Source organism: Pygocentrus nattereri, chromosome 20 (genome assembly GCF_015220715.1).
Source record: "Pygocentrus nattereri isolate fPygNat1 chromosome 20, fPygNat1.pri, whole genome shotgun sequence".
NCBI classification, from domain to species: domain Eukaryota; kingdom Metazoa; phylum Chordata; class Actinopteri; order Characiformes; family Serrasalmidae; genus Pygocentrus; species Pygocentrus nattereri.
In genome coordinates this window covers 33,073,653-33,087,934 of record NC_051230.1, presented here as the reverse complement: position 1 = coordinate 33,087,934, position 14,282 = coordinate 33,073,653, and the positions used below count along the sequence as shown (strand labels likewise).

At 40.8% G+C, this 14,282-nt stretch overlaps 2 protein-coding genes across 2 annotated transcripts in view; both read left to right on the top strand.

Moving 5' to 3' along the window:
- The window catches only part of LOC108416077 (H-2 class I histocompatibility antigen, Q9 alpha chain-like), a 471,933-nt gene that overhangs the window by 10,909 nt on the left and 446,742 nt on the right, over positions 1-14,282 (top strand). The gene's annotated exons all lie outside the window — the stretch shown is intronic.
- On the top strand, positions 331-2,399 carry LOC108413091 (patr class I histocompatibility antigen, A-5 alpha chain-like). The gene is made up of 4 exons (XM_037531725.1): positions 331-619; positions 1,794-2,093; positions 2,204-2,266; positions 2,356-2,399. Exons 1-4 carry the CDS (start codon positions 367-369, stop codon positions 2,382-2,384), a joined length of 645 nt encoding a protein of 214 aa, XP_037387622.1. The 5' UTR covers positions 331-366; the 3' UTR covers positions 2,385-2,399.

Below are 14,282 nucleotides of genomic sequence, written 5' to 3'. Positions count from 1 at the left end.
ACTGCATTTGACTTTTATGTATCTTTTGTAGACTGGGTTTTTCAAAATGACAGTATAAGCTTTGATTTGGCTACATTCTACTTATGGCTCATTCTAATACAAGGCTGTATTGTTTATATATACACACTGTTTTGATCAGTTAGATATCTGATTTTTGGATCTGTGGTTTTGTATTGCAGGATGTCATTTTCAGTATATGTGTATATGAATGTGGTTGCTGAATGTTGGAACTGAAGTAGTTTCATAAATGTTACATTTAGTTTGTCTCCACAGTGAACTCTTCATGGTGAAAGGAGGCCTCCCTTAATCGTGGAATTCAGTGTGATATATTTGTGTGTCTCTGCAGGGGTTCACACATGGCAGAATATGTATGGCTGTGAGCTGCATGATGATGGAACCATTAAAGGTTATGATCAGTACGGCTATGATGGAGAAGACTTCGTCAGTCTTGATCTGAAGACTGAAACCTGGACTGCAGCCAACGCTAAAGCTGTTATTACCAAACACAAGTGGGAGGGGACAGCATGGTCTGTTCAAGATAAGGCCTACCTAGAGAACACCTGTATCGAGTGGTTACAGAAGTATGTGGAATATGGAAGATCTACTCTGGAGAGGAAAGGTACAGTATCTGATCTGTTACTGTAACTGTTCACTCTCACTGTTTCACCCTCAGCACTGAAACCTGCTCATTCACTGTATGGGAAAAACGTCCATCCACTGAGCTCTGATATTTTCATTTAGTATAAATACAGCAGATTTTGTAGACATTAGGGCTGCACAATATGGCAATAAAATGTGATGTTGGATAAAGCTGTTTGATATCACAATGCCAATACGAGACAAGGGAAATGATTATTTTTGCTATTAAAATAGAAATGTACCTAACCTCACTTTTGAATAAGTAACAAGAAATACTAAAATACAAAAGCAACATTCAGTACTGCGCAAAATGGAAATGATGAAATACAAATAGCTGCTTACATCAGAACTGCAAGCACATGATTTGTGCACTGAAAGGCTTTTAGAAAAACGAGCAGTATTCCCTGAAAAACATTTTCTGTGCAGGCTAAAAAATTGGTATATGCATATTTATAACTTGATATAAGTTCCTTGTGGTGATGCACGTTTGTTCACACATTTACACACAACACCAGGTGTGAGAATAATCATCATGTTTAAAGTATATTAGTCTTGATTGGCCGATTGACAGTAGTATTGTGATTCACTGAATTGATTCCATATGTCTTGATTGCCAGGCAAGTTGGGGGGATTTATGTCAGAAAATGTGCCATCCATAGTTGTAGGATGCACTACAGGAAGCATGTTTGTCTTGCAGTGTTGTGAAAAAAAGTATTTTCTTTTAATGTGCAGACGGTGTCTGTAGCAGTGAGGCTGCATTTTCACTGTGGTTGTGCTTGGTAATCAGATAAAGCCATGCTGCAACCTTCCACACACAGAGCACCTTCCATCATGAAATATGAAATGGATGTAAACAATTTTGATGTTGTGGTTACATCAAAGTTAATAGCCTTATAATAATAATAGGAAAGATACAATACAGTAACCTAAAAAAGACTCTGACTGAAATCGTATAAATGTTTACATGGCATCAGGTGAGTTGTATTATATATAGATGTATATATGTATATATAATTTACGCTTTAGCACTGTTGTTCATTAGTTAGGAATATTGCACATGTTAAGACCATAATATTAGAAATTTTATTTCCTAATTGTAAACATATATAACACGTTTCACCCTTATCCTTCTGCCTTTCTCTCTCCCTTTTCAGTCTCTCCTGAGGCGTCTCTGTTCCAGAAGGACTCTTCTTCTCCAGTGGTGTGTCATGCTACAGGTTTCTTCCCCAAAGCAGTGATGATCTCCTGGCAGAAGGATGGAGAGGATCTGCATGAGGACGTGGAGCTCAGAGAGACGCTACCCAACCAGGATGGAACCTTCCAGAAGAGGAGCGTTCTGACCGTCTCACCTGAGGAGCTGAACAGACACGACTACGCCTGCATCGTTCAGCACATCAGCTTGGAGAAGGAGATGATGTTACCAGTGACTGAGCACAGGTTCCTGACACCAGGAGGTAGGCCTACGAATCAAATATAAAAAGAGAAAGATCATACCTTTACTTTAAAAATCACTGTCTTTAAGATGAAGCTTATCTAGGTCTTTACTGACATCATGGTCTTTCAGGGGGAGAATCGGTTGGTCTCATCATTGGTGCAGTTGTGGCTGTTTTACTGCTGGTCGTCATTGGTTGTGTTGGATTTTTCTTGTGGAAGAAGAGAGACGGCAATGCAAATGCAAAGAAACTGGAATCTTCATCTACATCGAGCAGATGTAAGTCTTGGTAGAGACACTGAAAAAATGTTAAATGTTATAAATGTTATAGTTGCTGTAAATTAAACTGAGAGTCAAAATGCTTGGAGTTGACTTTTTGATTCTGTTGACTCCAAAGTTTTTTCATCATAATCAACACGAGGGACATTTTGACCGAGGCGTATTAGTCTCTAAGAGTCTGAGTAGTTGAATGTTTAATTCCCAGGCTTTATGATATGCACGGCTCACCAGCTGCTAGAAGCACAAACTCTGGTCACAAAAACATCTTTGATGTCTTCTTAATAAAATTTTACCTTAAATGTTGCTGCTGTTTCATTCTAGCACCTGCACACCCTCAAAGGTAACTGCTGCTTCACTTAAGATGGACCAGAAAATCTAAATATGGAACTGGCGTATAATAAGATAATCTGGTTATGACTATGAATTATGACTACAGTACTGATTTTCTCAGTACATCACTCAGAGTTCCCCCTTGTCCTGTAGCCTGCTCAAGCTCAAGCTCCCTTCAGCAGCCTCATTATGTGAAATAGGCTGATGATAAGGTGTGTTCAGACAATGTTGATGCTACTAGGTATTATTTTCATTTTTCATCATATTACTGTAATCTTTTGTCATATTCCCATAACCTGTAGCTCCATAGTTGAAAGACTCCATCAACTCCAATGGTGTGAGTTTAGAGTTGGAGTTGACTCCAGAAAACCTGGGTATTAAGTTCTCTGGTAACCATACAGTATTGTTCATTAGCTAGCTTACTCCTAACATTTAAATGACCACCATCTTTTTAGGAGTAGCGGACATTAGCTGACTAGTTATGTTAGCGATATCACATTACAGATAAAAGTCTTGCTTTCTTTTAAAAACATGAATAATACAGAAAAGGCTACATATGCAACCCAGAGATTGCTTCATGTGAGCTGCAGCAGCAGTACATAGGGCTACTGCACACATACAGCATCCTCATTTTTTGTTGTGTTTGAAGTTAAATCAGTGCTTGCATTAGTTCGAACCACATCCTTTTCACTTATTTCTTATTTGTTGCTCGGTAGTGTATGAAAACTAAAATATGGCTGTTGTAGTTTAGTATTTGAACTCTATGATGCTCCACAGTACCATTTTGATATCACTTCTGTAGTAGTTGTTTGGAGCCAAAGTGAGTTTGACCCTGCTAACGCATAACCGGAAGGAAAATTTTAATTTAGATTCTATTCTGTTTGTTTTCATGAGTTTGTGATATTTGCTCTTTCTCTGATGTTTTTTTCAAGTAAATAAATTGTACTATAAAGGTCACTGTATACTTTAAACTAATCATCTGTCTCACTCTTTCAGCCTCAGGTTCTGAAGTGGCCTACTCCAAAGAAGGTGAGTATCATGTATGACAGTTTCAATGAACAAACACAGCTGTAAGCGCTGCTCAATATAGTAAAACACACACACACACACACACACACACACCGCTTTATCCTCTTGGATCACAGGGATGTTGGGAATGCTGCATTAACTATATACAGACCCGTGACCTGTTCACCTATGCTCATGTTTGCTGAACTCTGACGTACTCCCAACATTAGTCATTAGTGTAACTTCCCACTGTAGTAGACGTGTCCTCGGGATATATACAGGATTATTTTAACCCTGTTTCCAGTTTTTATCGAGATGTATAAATGGCTTTTAAAGCTTTAAAATGAACAGTGATACGGATTTCTGTATATATCATAATAAATGGTGCACTTCCATTTTGTATGAGGGAGAACAGGTCTGGGTAACATGAGAACAGGGTTGAGCATAACATTTGGGACCCACTGCAGACTTTTTGTTAAATAAATTATTATGGATAATAACTTTTTATTTAAACATTAAATTGCATGAACATAATGGTGGTACTGAAATATGTATATATATATATATATATGTATAAATATGTAAATATATTAAATGAATATATTTCATATAGTTTATTCAATATCAGCCCAAAATGACCAAATTAATCTGTACTTTTTGTTGGCACAGACCCCAGCATTAGAGCTCATCTTTACCCTGTGCTTCACCAACCTTACTGAATATTAATGCACATTACTGCACCAAAGAATAGCAGTGCCTTTATTAAAAAAGCTCTCCCTGAGTTAAATAATCAGATTGTAATGAGATTTGTTATAAAATGTTTTTCATTGCTTAACATAAATGGAGTTTAACATAAATGGAGTTTAACATAAATGGAGTTTAACATAATGTTAAGTTTCTTTTATTTGATTGTTTCTTTTCATTACTAGATTTGAACTAAATGCTGCACACTATGGCCTAGAAAAGTATAATCTATAATCCCTCTTCACTCTGTCTCTCTTCTCAGGCCATGCTGGTGAGACTCTCCTACAAAAGAAGGACGGTCTTCCTGTGGATGGTTAAACATCAGGTTTGTTTGCGTTGATTTAATGAATAAAATGGAAATACACTTTTTTAACCATGCAGTTTAATCTAAACTCTTAAAATGACAGTTCTTCAAGGGTTCTTTAGTAAATGAGATGGTTCTACTTAGAACCACGAGTTCTATCTAGAACCATTTCATGCATGCAATGGTTTTTCAGATTGATGGAAAATGTGTTGTAAATGGTTCTGTATAGCATCAAGAAGGGTTCTGTTGTTGTTACGATGTGAAGCTTGTTTCAATAGAAGGACCCTTTTTAGTGCTGCATACAACCATTTTCAAAACCTTATAAAACACAATCTCCATCAATTTTAAGAACCGTTTCACCAAGAACCATGTAAGCATGCAAATGGTTCCATGTAGAACTCATGGTTCTAAATAGAACCAATCCTTTTACTAAAGAACCCTCTTTTTTATAAGTGTAGTGTCCACAGCAACGAGGTCCCCATGCCAAGCCCCCCAACCTTTTCGGTCTTCATGCAGCAATTTAGAAGTTCTAAACTAACTGAACAGTGTGACTCTGAGGACTGAGAATTACACATGTACCTATTTTGTAAAATAAATCTTTTTATTTGCTTTTTGGAATGTCTTGAGTGAAGATTCTGCCATTGAGGACTTATTTTATATCATATTTGGAAAAGACATTATTATAGTTTGTTTCTCAATTTCTCAAGTTTCAGAATTAATTTAAATAGTTAGAACAGCAATTCTTTATGCTCTGTGTCATGCACTGTACACGCTGCATGCCATAATTCATATAAAGAATGCTCATCTCTACCCATGTTATTACCTGATGCCTGGCCCACATTACAGGATAATTGGGCTGATTTTGAGGCCAATATGCTCCCCCTGTCCATCGTAAAAGGGCTGCCAGTATCAGGGTGATCTTAAATGATGACCTTACCAGATTATCTTGTGGTCTGGACTGTCTATAATCTTTACTCCTCCTGTCAACTCCCAGTGCAGTCAGGGACATCCAGATTGTGAATCGTACATATTAATGTTCAGTATTTATAACTCAGTATCCTGTAGCACTGATTCTTTGGGGTGAAATGCAGTGCATGAAAGACCCTCATCCAATGACGGTCAAGGTGAACGGAACTTGTCAGCGTGTACAGACGTTGTGGCCTATATATCAATCAGTGTATTCACATTGCAGCATGAATACACCCTGTTGACCCTCTTCAGCCACAGCTTCATCCATATTTTTTCCCTTGGCTTTTTCTGTGTAGAGAGCATGCACCACCAGCATAGCAATAGCCTCGTTGTCATCTGCCCATTTTATTTAGATCTCAAGTCACGTTAGTTTGCGAGAAGCCCCTGCTAGGTTTTGAGAATCTGAACCGTCAGTCAGGACTCTTGTTCATGTGCCTAATCTGAAAGTGTGTGGTGTTTCATTCAGGGCAGGTTGTGGGGTCTCTCACATTTTCAGCATCAGTTAGGATTTCTAAAATCCTATATTGTGGATCAGGCATAACGTTTAAAAATCAATGACGTGTTGTCTTTATATTTTTCTTAACAGGGGAAGCAGAGAGAAGACAAAGGAGCAGAGATGAAAAATGCAGTGAAAGCATTGGTTGCTGGTTCATTAACTCATTTCTCTTTTTCAGTACTTTTCAGTAATTGGTATCCTGTCATGCTTCATCACAACTTTCATAATGTTTTATTGTTGAGTATCACAGCCTGTCAGAGATTAAACTAAGCTGTTTGAGTGGTACTGAGGGTGGTGTGGGGGGAGGACAGCTATTTTAGCAGAGTTTCTCTGTACCTTGTTCTTGATGATAAACTGTCCCTGTATACAACATCTAAACCTTTACTCTGTAGAGACAATCTCACACTGAGCGTCCATATATTTATGAACTACTGTCTATTATCCTTCCTTTGAAAGAACTGATGTAATAATTAGGTGATGTAATAATGATGTCATACAGAGAATTTATGGGATAAAATATTTTTCCACCACTTTCATATTCATGTGCAAGTGATCTGTAAATGATGAACCTCTTGCTGATTATTGTAGAACTTAAACTGAGTGAGCTTCACAGAAATCAGTCCCACATATCATTCCAGCAGATAAAAGGAAGGAAATCTCTAAGTCTAAAATGCCTTTAATTAGAATTAGAATATGAACGTAAGGATCTCTTAATTGAAAGAGGATGTTGGGCTGTGTACAGTTTAAATGTTGAGCTGGTGGCAAAATAGAAATGTTTCTTAGATGTACATGATTTAAGGGTTTCTGCTTGTTTTATTCTTTTAATAAGAGCATTGGATCAGATTCAGAAACATTACAGTCTGTTCATGAAACAGTGTCTTTAATTTTTATTTTATGTAAGAAAACAGCATCTCTGTGTCTTTGAATTTCTCTAAACTGTAAATAAAGTTTTTATTTCTTCCTAAACACAGAGCTGTGAGTTTTTAGTTAAATGTATGCCTGTTCACACACACACACACGCAACTGTATATATATATATATATATATATATACACACATACACACACACACACACACTGGCCACAACTGTTCAGCTGCTTGTTAACACAAATGTCTAATCAGCCAATCACACGGCTGCAACTCACTGCATTTAGGCATGTAGAGGTGGTCAAGTCGACTTGCTGAAGTGCAGGCCGAGCATCAGAACGGGGAAGAAAGGGGATTTAAGGGGCTTTGAACGTGGCGTGGTTGTTGGTGCCAGACGGGCTGGTCTGAGTATTTCAGAAACTGCTGATCTGCTGGGATTTTCACGCTCAAACATCTCTAGGGGTCATAGAGAACGGTCCGAAACAGAGGAAATGTCCAGTGAGCGGTCAGTTGTGTGGACGAAAACGCCTTGTTGATGTGAGAGGTCAGAGGAGAACGGGCAGACTGGTTCCAGATGATAGAAAGGCAGCAGGAACTCAAATACCCAGCTGGAGAGTGAGAGAGACTTTTTGACATTTAACAACACTTTATTGTAACCACGTCTCGTTACAGTGTGTAAAAGTGACTTCAGGCCATCTCAGCCCTCAAACCAGCACATAAAAGCAAACGGGTTGCTGAATAAATAATAGACAATAAAAGAAAAAAAAGATATAAAGAAATAAATACAAAAAGCACAATCCATTTTGTGTAAAATAAAATCAGGTGCAAAGCAAAATTCATCATCTAAAACTGAGCACACTGCCTCCCTGCAACACCACACATCTCCAGGTCAGACAGACACTTACAGTAGTTCAAATCAATCAGAATCCTTGATTTGACCAGCCTGTTTCCCTCTCAAAACAAAAGGGGCATCCTGGAGTGACCTCTGGATTTAAAACAGAAATAAACGAGCTAACAGAAACAATTCCATGTAAAACCCTCCACTGTAGATCTGCCACTCTTTTAGTTAACGGTGGTTTATACAGTGCTCTCCACTGTGGCTTCACCTCGTCAGCGAGACCCAGAGCATCTCGCCACGGCGTGTCGGTCCTGTTCTCCAGTCTCTTCCTATTAAAAACCTTCACACAGGCCGAGTAAAGCAGCTCGCCAGAGACTGAACTCAGGTCCATTCTCAGCTCCTCTTTACGGTCCAGACCAGGTCCTGCAACTTCCACTAGATGACAGAAGGTAAAGATGTTGGAAGAAGCAAGAACCCTGGCCAGTGCGGGAGACGGTTTGCTTGAGATGTCCAACCGAGACCCATGAATAACAGGTTCCTCCAGAAGCCAGTGTAACGAGGTGCTGCTCATTCCAGAGATGCTAAAAAACCTCCAAATTCTAAAAAGTCCATGATAAAACACAGGCAGGCCATCAACGTCCAGCGCTTTAGCCCTCATAAAAAACAGAGCTCTGTCCAGTCCCATTCGCCCAACAGTGTGTAAAATCCTGCATGCCACTTCTCTCCACACCAAGTCTTTAGGGCCACTAAGGAGTCTCTGAATGAACTGGGGGCGAAAGGGAGCAGTGGGCTGGCTAAGTGAACCAGCCCTGGTCCTCCTTCTTCTTTAGGTAGATAGAGGACGGCCTGTGGTAACCAGTGCAATCGGTCCCAAAAAAAGTCCACTAGCAGTGCCTGCAGGTCAGCTAGAAGATTTGGTGGGGGATCTACACAAACCAGTTAGTGCCATAAAAAGGAAGCAACAAGGTTATTGTCACATCTGCCGCCTGCCAGGAGGTCACCGTCTCCCGAATACTAGGCATTTCTTAATCCTTTGACCTCTTTAGTCTGCCATCTTGTGTATATATACCCTGCGTTTGCAGGTGCTCATTGTGAAGTCTTGTTTGGTTTTTCCACAAATCTGATTTTTTTATGTTTATGATTTGGTTTTCTGGTGTTTTGACCTGGCCTCTTGGTTTGTTTTTGACTACTCTTTTGGATTTGCCCTCTTTGGATTTGTCTGCTTTCTGTGGCCTGCTTTTTTGGATTTCTGACCCCCTGCTTGTTATTACCGACCTAATTAAACTTGACTCCTGCCCATCGTGTGAAGCAGTTTGTGACAGTTATTAACAATGAGAACCCGTCCCCGGTAAGACTGCTAAAGCACTAGCCAATTCCTTCTGCTGAGTCGTCCCTTCACTTTCTCAACTGCACCCTCCCAGTTTTGCTTTACATGCTCACTGTCCCCCAAATACACTCCCAGATATTTAAACCCACCCGTCCTCCATGACAATCCAGGCAGTGTAGGTTCCCCACCAGTCCAATCCCCCACTAGAACAGCCTCACTTTTACTCCAGTTCACTTTAGCAGACGAGAGAATCCTAAAATCATTTAAAACATCCACTCAAATGTCCACATCTCTCTGTGAGCTGGTTAAAACCACTAGTTTGTACACAGAGGCCGAAACACAGACGGGTGTGCTACAATTTGGTACATCAAGGCCAGAGATCTTCTCTCTCAGCTGCACAGGAGAGGTTCAATTGCAGTCGTGGACAGTAACTAAGTAAATGTAATTTGTTACTGTACTAAAGTATTTTTTTGTGTGTCTGTACTTTACTTAAGTTTTTCCATTCTGTGTGACTTTCTCCTTTCACTCCACTACATTTCAGAGTCTAATATCCAACTTTTTCCTCCTACATTTTGAGAAATCTGTCGTTCCTTTTGGTTTCTGTGTGTATAAAAACGTAACATGTCAAAACGAAAGAAGCGCAAAGCCAGAGCACCAATCAGGGCCCAGCGGTCACTTTGTTTAGAGCTGGTTTTGACCTGTTGGTCATACCGACCCAGTGCAGCACGCGGTTCAACGTCAGCGCAGCAGCGTAAAACTTTGGGAGAGTCTGTTCAACATAAATGATGAACTAACCTAACTTTGTGTAAATAGAGCTCAATATAGAAATATGTCCACATATGCAGTCGAGACTGACGCGGCTTTTTTCTGAATTTCTACAAACACCATTTCATTCTATAGTAAATGAGTTTGGGCTGGTTTATGTTTATGAACAGACGCCTACAGATCAACATAGTAAAGGAGCTCATCTGTGATCCTGAGTTTAAAGCCAGTTTTTATTCAACTTAAACTTGGAACTAAGTTACAAAGTAATCTGAAACTGAAACTTTGTAAAAGTGATTTCAGAGCCACTCGGTGATCATTTTAATAGTTGTCAGCGTCACTAATTAATGACGTTCTATTAAAAGACTGGTTTACCAAGAGAGACGCTGGAGGACTTTCACCTGAAATGAGTTCATGAAGCCAGTCTGGTTATAAAAATGATAACAGGACATCAGAGCCAGAATTCCTCTTTTAGTACTTTTACTTTATACTTAAGTACATTTGAAGGGAAATACTTTAGTACTTTTACTCAAGTGGAGGTCTAAAGGGAGGAACTTCTACTTTTACTGGAGGAATATTTTACCTTGGGGTCTCTACTTTAACTCAAGTACATGATTTGTGTACTTCGTCCAGCTCTGCGTAGTTGATAATGAGTACAACATGCCAGAGACAGCACAGCCCTGTGCCTCTGTGGACTTTTAAAGGAGCACACAAACCACCATTAACTTTGAGTACACTCTTAATGTCACTGTACAAAACCTTGATCATGGCTATAAAACCTGGGTTGAACCCAAAGTTCTCCAGAACTTTCCACAGATAGCCATGTTCAATCCGGTCAAATTCCTTTTCCTGGTCTAAGAAGATAAGACCAGTCCTCAAACCCAATAGCCTGGAGACGTCCAAAATATCCCGAATTAAGTAAACATTATCAAGGATAGACCTACCAGGCACACAGTACGTCTGGTCACGATGCACCACCTGCTCCATCACCTTCCCCAGTCTGGAGGCTAACGCTTTTGAGAGCAGCTTGCAGTCTGTGCACAGCAATGCCACAGGGCGCCAGTTCTTCAGCACCGTCAGGTCTCCTTTTTTTGGCAGCAGGGTCAGGACAGCTCTCCTACAGCTAAGAGGAAGCTTTCCTTCCTGTACACTGACCCGGAGCACTTCAAGCACATCCTGACCCAATACAGACCAAAATGCCTTGTAAAATTCCACCAGGAGACCATCAATCCCTGGTGCCCAGCCATTTTCCATACCCTGTAGGGCCTCCAAGGAGAGCTCAGCATCAAGCAGGGTGGCAGACTGCTGCGTGATTCTGGCCTGCAGTGGGAAGAACCTCTCCTCCACATCCCGGGACCTGGCCCACTCACTCTCAAACAGCTTAGAGAAAAAGCCGACTGTCTGCTGCCGAATTTCAGATGGCTCAGAAACCAGATCCCCTGATTCAGACCGCACAGCATGCATAAACCTTTTCTGTCCGTTTTTACGCTCCAGACCAAAGAAGAACTTTGAAGGAGCATCCAGTTCCGTCACATTCCGGAAAGTGAGCCGACCAGCGCCCCCTGTGCTGTAATGCCAGTAGGTCAGCTAACGCAGCCTTTTTCCTTTTAAGAGCTGTAATATGCTCTTGATCTCCTGTGGCCTCCCCCAAACACTGGAGTGCCACTATTCAATCTCCAGGGCTTTTAGGGATCGGATTATGTCCCTACTGACAGTGAAAGTGTACTGCTGGCAAAACACTTTAATTTGTACCTTTGCTACGTCCCACCACTGCTGTAATGAATTAAAAGATGTTTTCTGTGACTTAAAAACATCCCAAAAAAAAGTAAGGACTCTTTAAATTAACGTCATCTAAAAGTGCAGTATTAAAATGCCAGTATGCACTCTGAGGCTTAACGTTTCGTTTTCACACAGACCCATACAATGATCGAAAAACCAACAGGAGAAATAAAACACTGCGTAAAAATTGAATCCAAAAACAGACAAATGATATCTAAGACTGTAAAACTGTAAAACCAATCGAGTCTGGCCAACGTCAGGGCGTTACCCCTGCAGTGTGCCCATGTGGTGGTTCCTATCCAGGACGTCTGCTGTACAGTTAAAATCCCCACCCAGGACTAAAAAGTCAGTAAAATCACAGTTGGAGATTAAAACACCTTGCGTATCCAAGAAAACCATCCTGTCCACGCCCCCAGTGGGAGCATAAACACAGATAAAAACAAAGGTTTTGTTCTCATAACAGGCTTGTACTTTCAACAGCCTCCCAGGTAAAATCTCATCTACTGTGTACGAGAGACGAATAAAATTACTCGAAAATAAAACACCAACTCCACCACTTACAGTGGAGTTATGGCTTAAAATGACCAGCCCATCCCACTCTTTAGCCCAATCTACAGCATTATCACCATCACTGTGCGTTTCCTGGAGAAAGAACACATCAGCACGCTTCTGTTTCTCCAGCTCATAAAACATCGCCCTCTTCCCCCGGTCTCTCGCCCCATTTATATTCAGAGTAGCAATCTTAATGTCACTCATTAAGATAATAACAGGGCAGAAAACTGTGATGGCGAGGGCCAGTCGGAAACAGGGACTAAACACACTAAGCCTCCTCATCAGGACCCGCTTTATGTAGCTTAGTCAGCATGTTTTTGCACTCAGGAACTTCTTTATCTCCTCAGCAGTGTAGCGCACAGGTAGCCCCTGCTCCTGAGAGCAGGCTGACCAGCCAGAGTCGGACAGAGAACCCTCCCTGTCAGTGTCGGCATCAGCACCACTAAGCTCTTTCTTCGGCTGTTTATTCCCCTTCCCCCCTCCCTCGCTTCTTCCGTTTAGCGGGAACTTTAAAAACAGGCTCATCTGCCATGTCCACCTCAGCCACAGCTTCCAGCATCACCACTTCAGCAGAGACAGGTTCACTACAGCCACTCACCTCAGCGGCCTGCCCCTCAGAGATAGCAGTGCCCCCCTCCGTACTGCCCGGTTCCACCACAGCTGGCTCTGGCACAGTAGGAGCAGACGAGGAAGACCCCTGCATGGCACTGTATCCAAGAGGATTCAGAAAGCAAGTTACTGATAAAAACATTAGATACTTTAGGCCACATAATCAGTATATGCTGTTATTGTCCACAGAGCCAGAAATCTACAGAGGTCAGTAGGTTTTAGATATGGATAAATATGCATATTATTTAATTAACATAAATAAAAATTGACTGACATTGAACATGGAGCTGCCTACAGTTGAATATATTTTTATTAAAAATAAGACATTCAGAATCATACAAGCATGACTTCAACACAATAAAATAAGACAGTTAAATATTTCACTGTAAAGACCTCACCTGCAGCAATGTTTGTAAGATAGAGCTCATCAGCTGCGAAGAGAGAGAAGCTGTAGTGAATCAGGATCTTCTCTCTGACTCTCTGACTCATCTGTTCACTGTATTGATCTGAACTGAAGCAGTAGTGAATCAGGATCTTCTCTCTGACTCTCTGACATCATCTGTTCACTGTATTGATCTGAACAGAAGCAGTAGTGAATCAGGATCTTCTCTCTGACTCTCTGACTCATCTGTTCACTGTATTGATCTGAACTGAAGCAGTAGTGAATCAGGATCTTCTCTCTGACTCTGACTCATCTGTTCACTGTATTGATCTGAACTGAAGCAGTAGTGAATCAGGATCTTCTCTCTGACTCTGACTCATCTGTTCACTGTATTGATCTGAACTGAAGCAGTAGTGAAATCAGGATCTTCTCTCTGACTCTCTGACTCATCTGTTCACTGTATTGATCTGAACAGAAGCAGTAGTGAATCAGGATCTTCTCTCTGACTCTCTGACTCATCTGTTCACTGTATTGATCTGAACTGAAGCAGTAGTGAATCAGGATCTTCTCTCTGACTCTGACTCATCTGTTCACTGTATTGATCTGAACTGAAGCAGTAGTGAATCAGGATCTTCTCTCTGACTCTGACTCATCTGTTCACTGTATTGATCTGAACTGAAGCAGTAGTGAAATCAGGATCTTCTCTCTGACTCTCTGACTCATCTGTTCACTGTATGATCTGAACTGAAGCAGTAGTGAATCAGGATCTTCTCTCTGACTCTCTGACTCATCTGTTCACTGTATTGATCTGAACTGAAGCAGTAGTGAATCAGGATCTTCTCTCTGACTCTGACTCATCTGTTCACTGTATTGATCTGAACTGAAGCAGTAGTGAATCAGGATCTTCTCTCTGACTCTCTGATCTCATCTGTTCACTGTATTGATCTGAACAGAAGCAGTTGTGA

Coding starts and splice junctions, on each gene's coding strand:
- LOC108413091 (XM_037531725.1), top strand. CDS start 367: ATGTATGGCTGTGAGCTGCATGATGATGGAACCATTAAAGGTTATGAT. Junction 2,094..2,203: donor CAGGTTCCTGACACCAGGAG/GTAGGCCTACGA, acceptor ATGGTCTTTCAG/GGGGAGAATCGGTTGGTCTC. Junction 2,267..2,355: donor TTTACTGCTGGTCGTCATTG/GTTGTGTTGGAT, acceptor AGCAGATGTAAG/TCTTGGTAGAGACACTGAAA.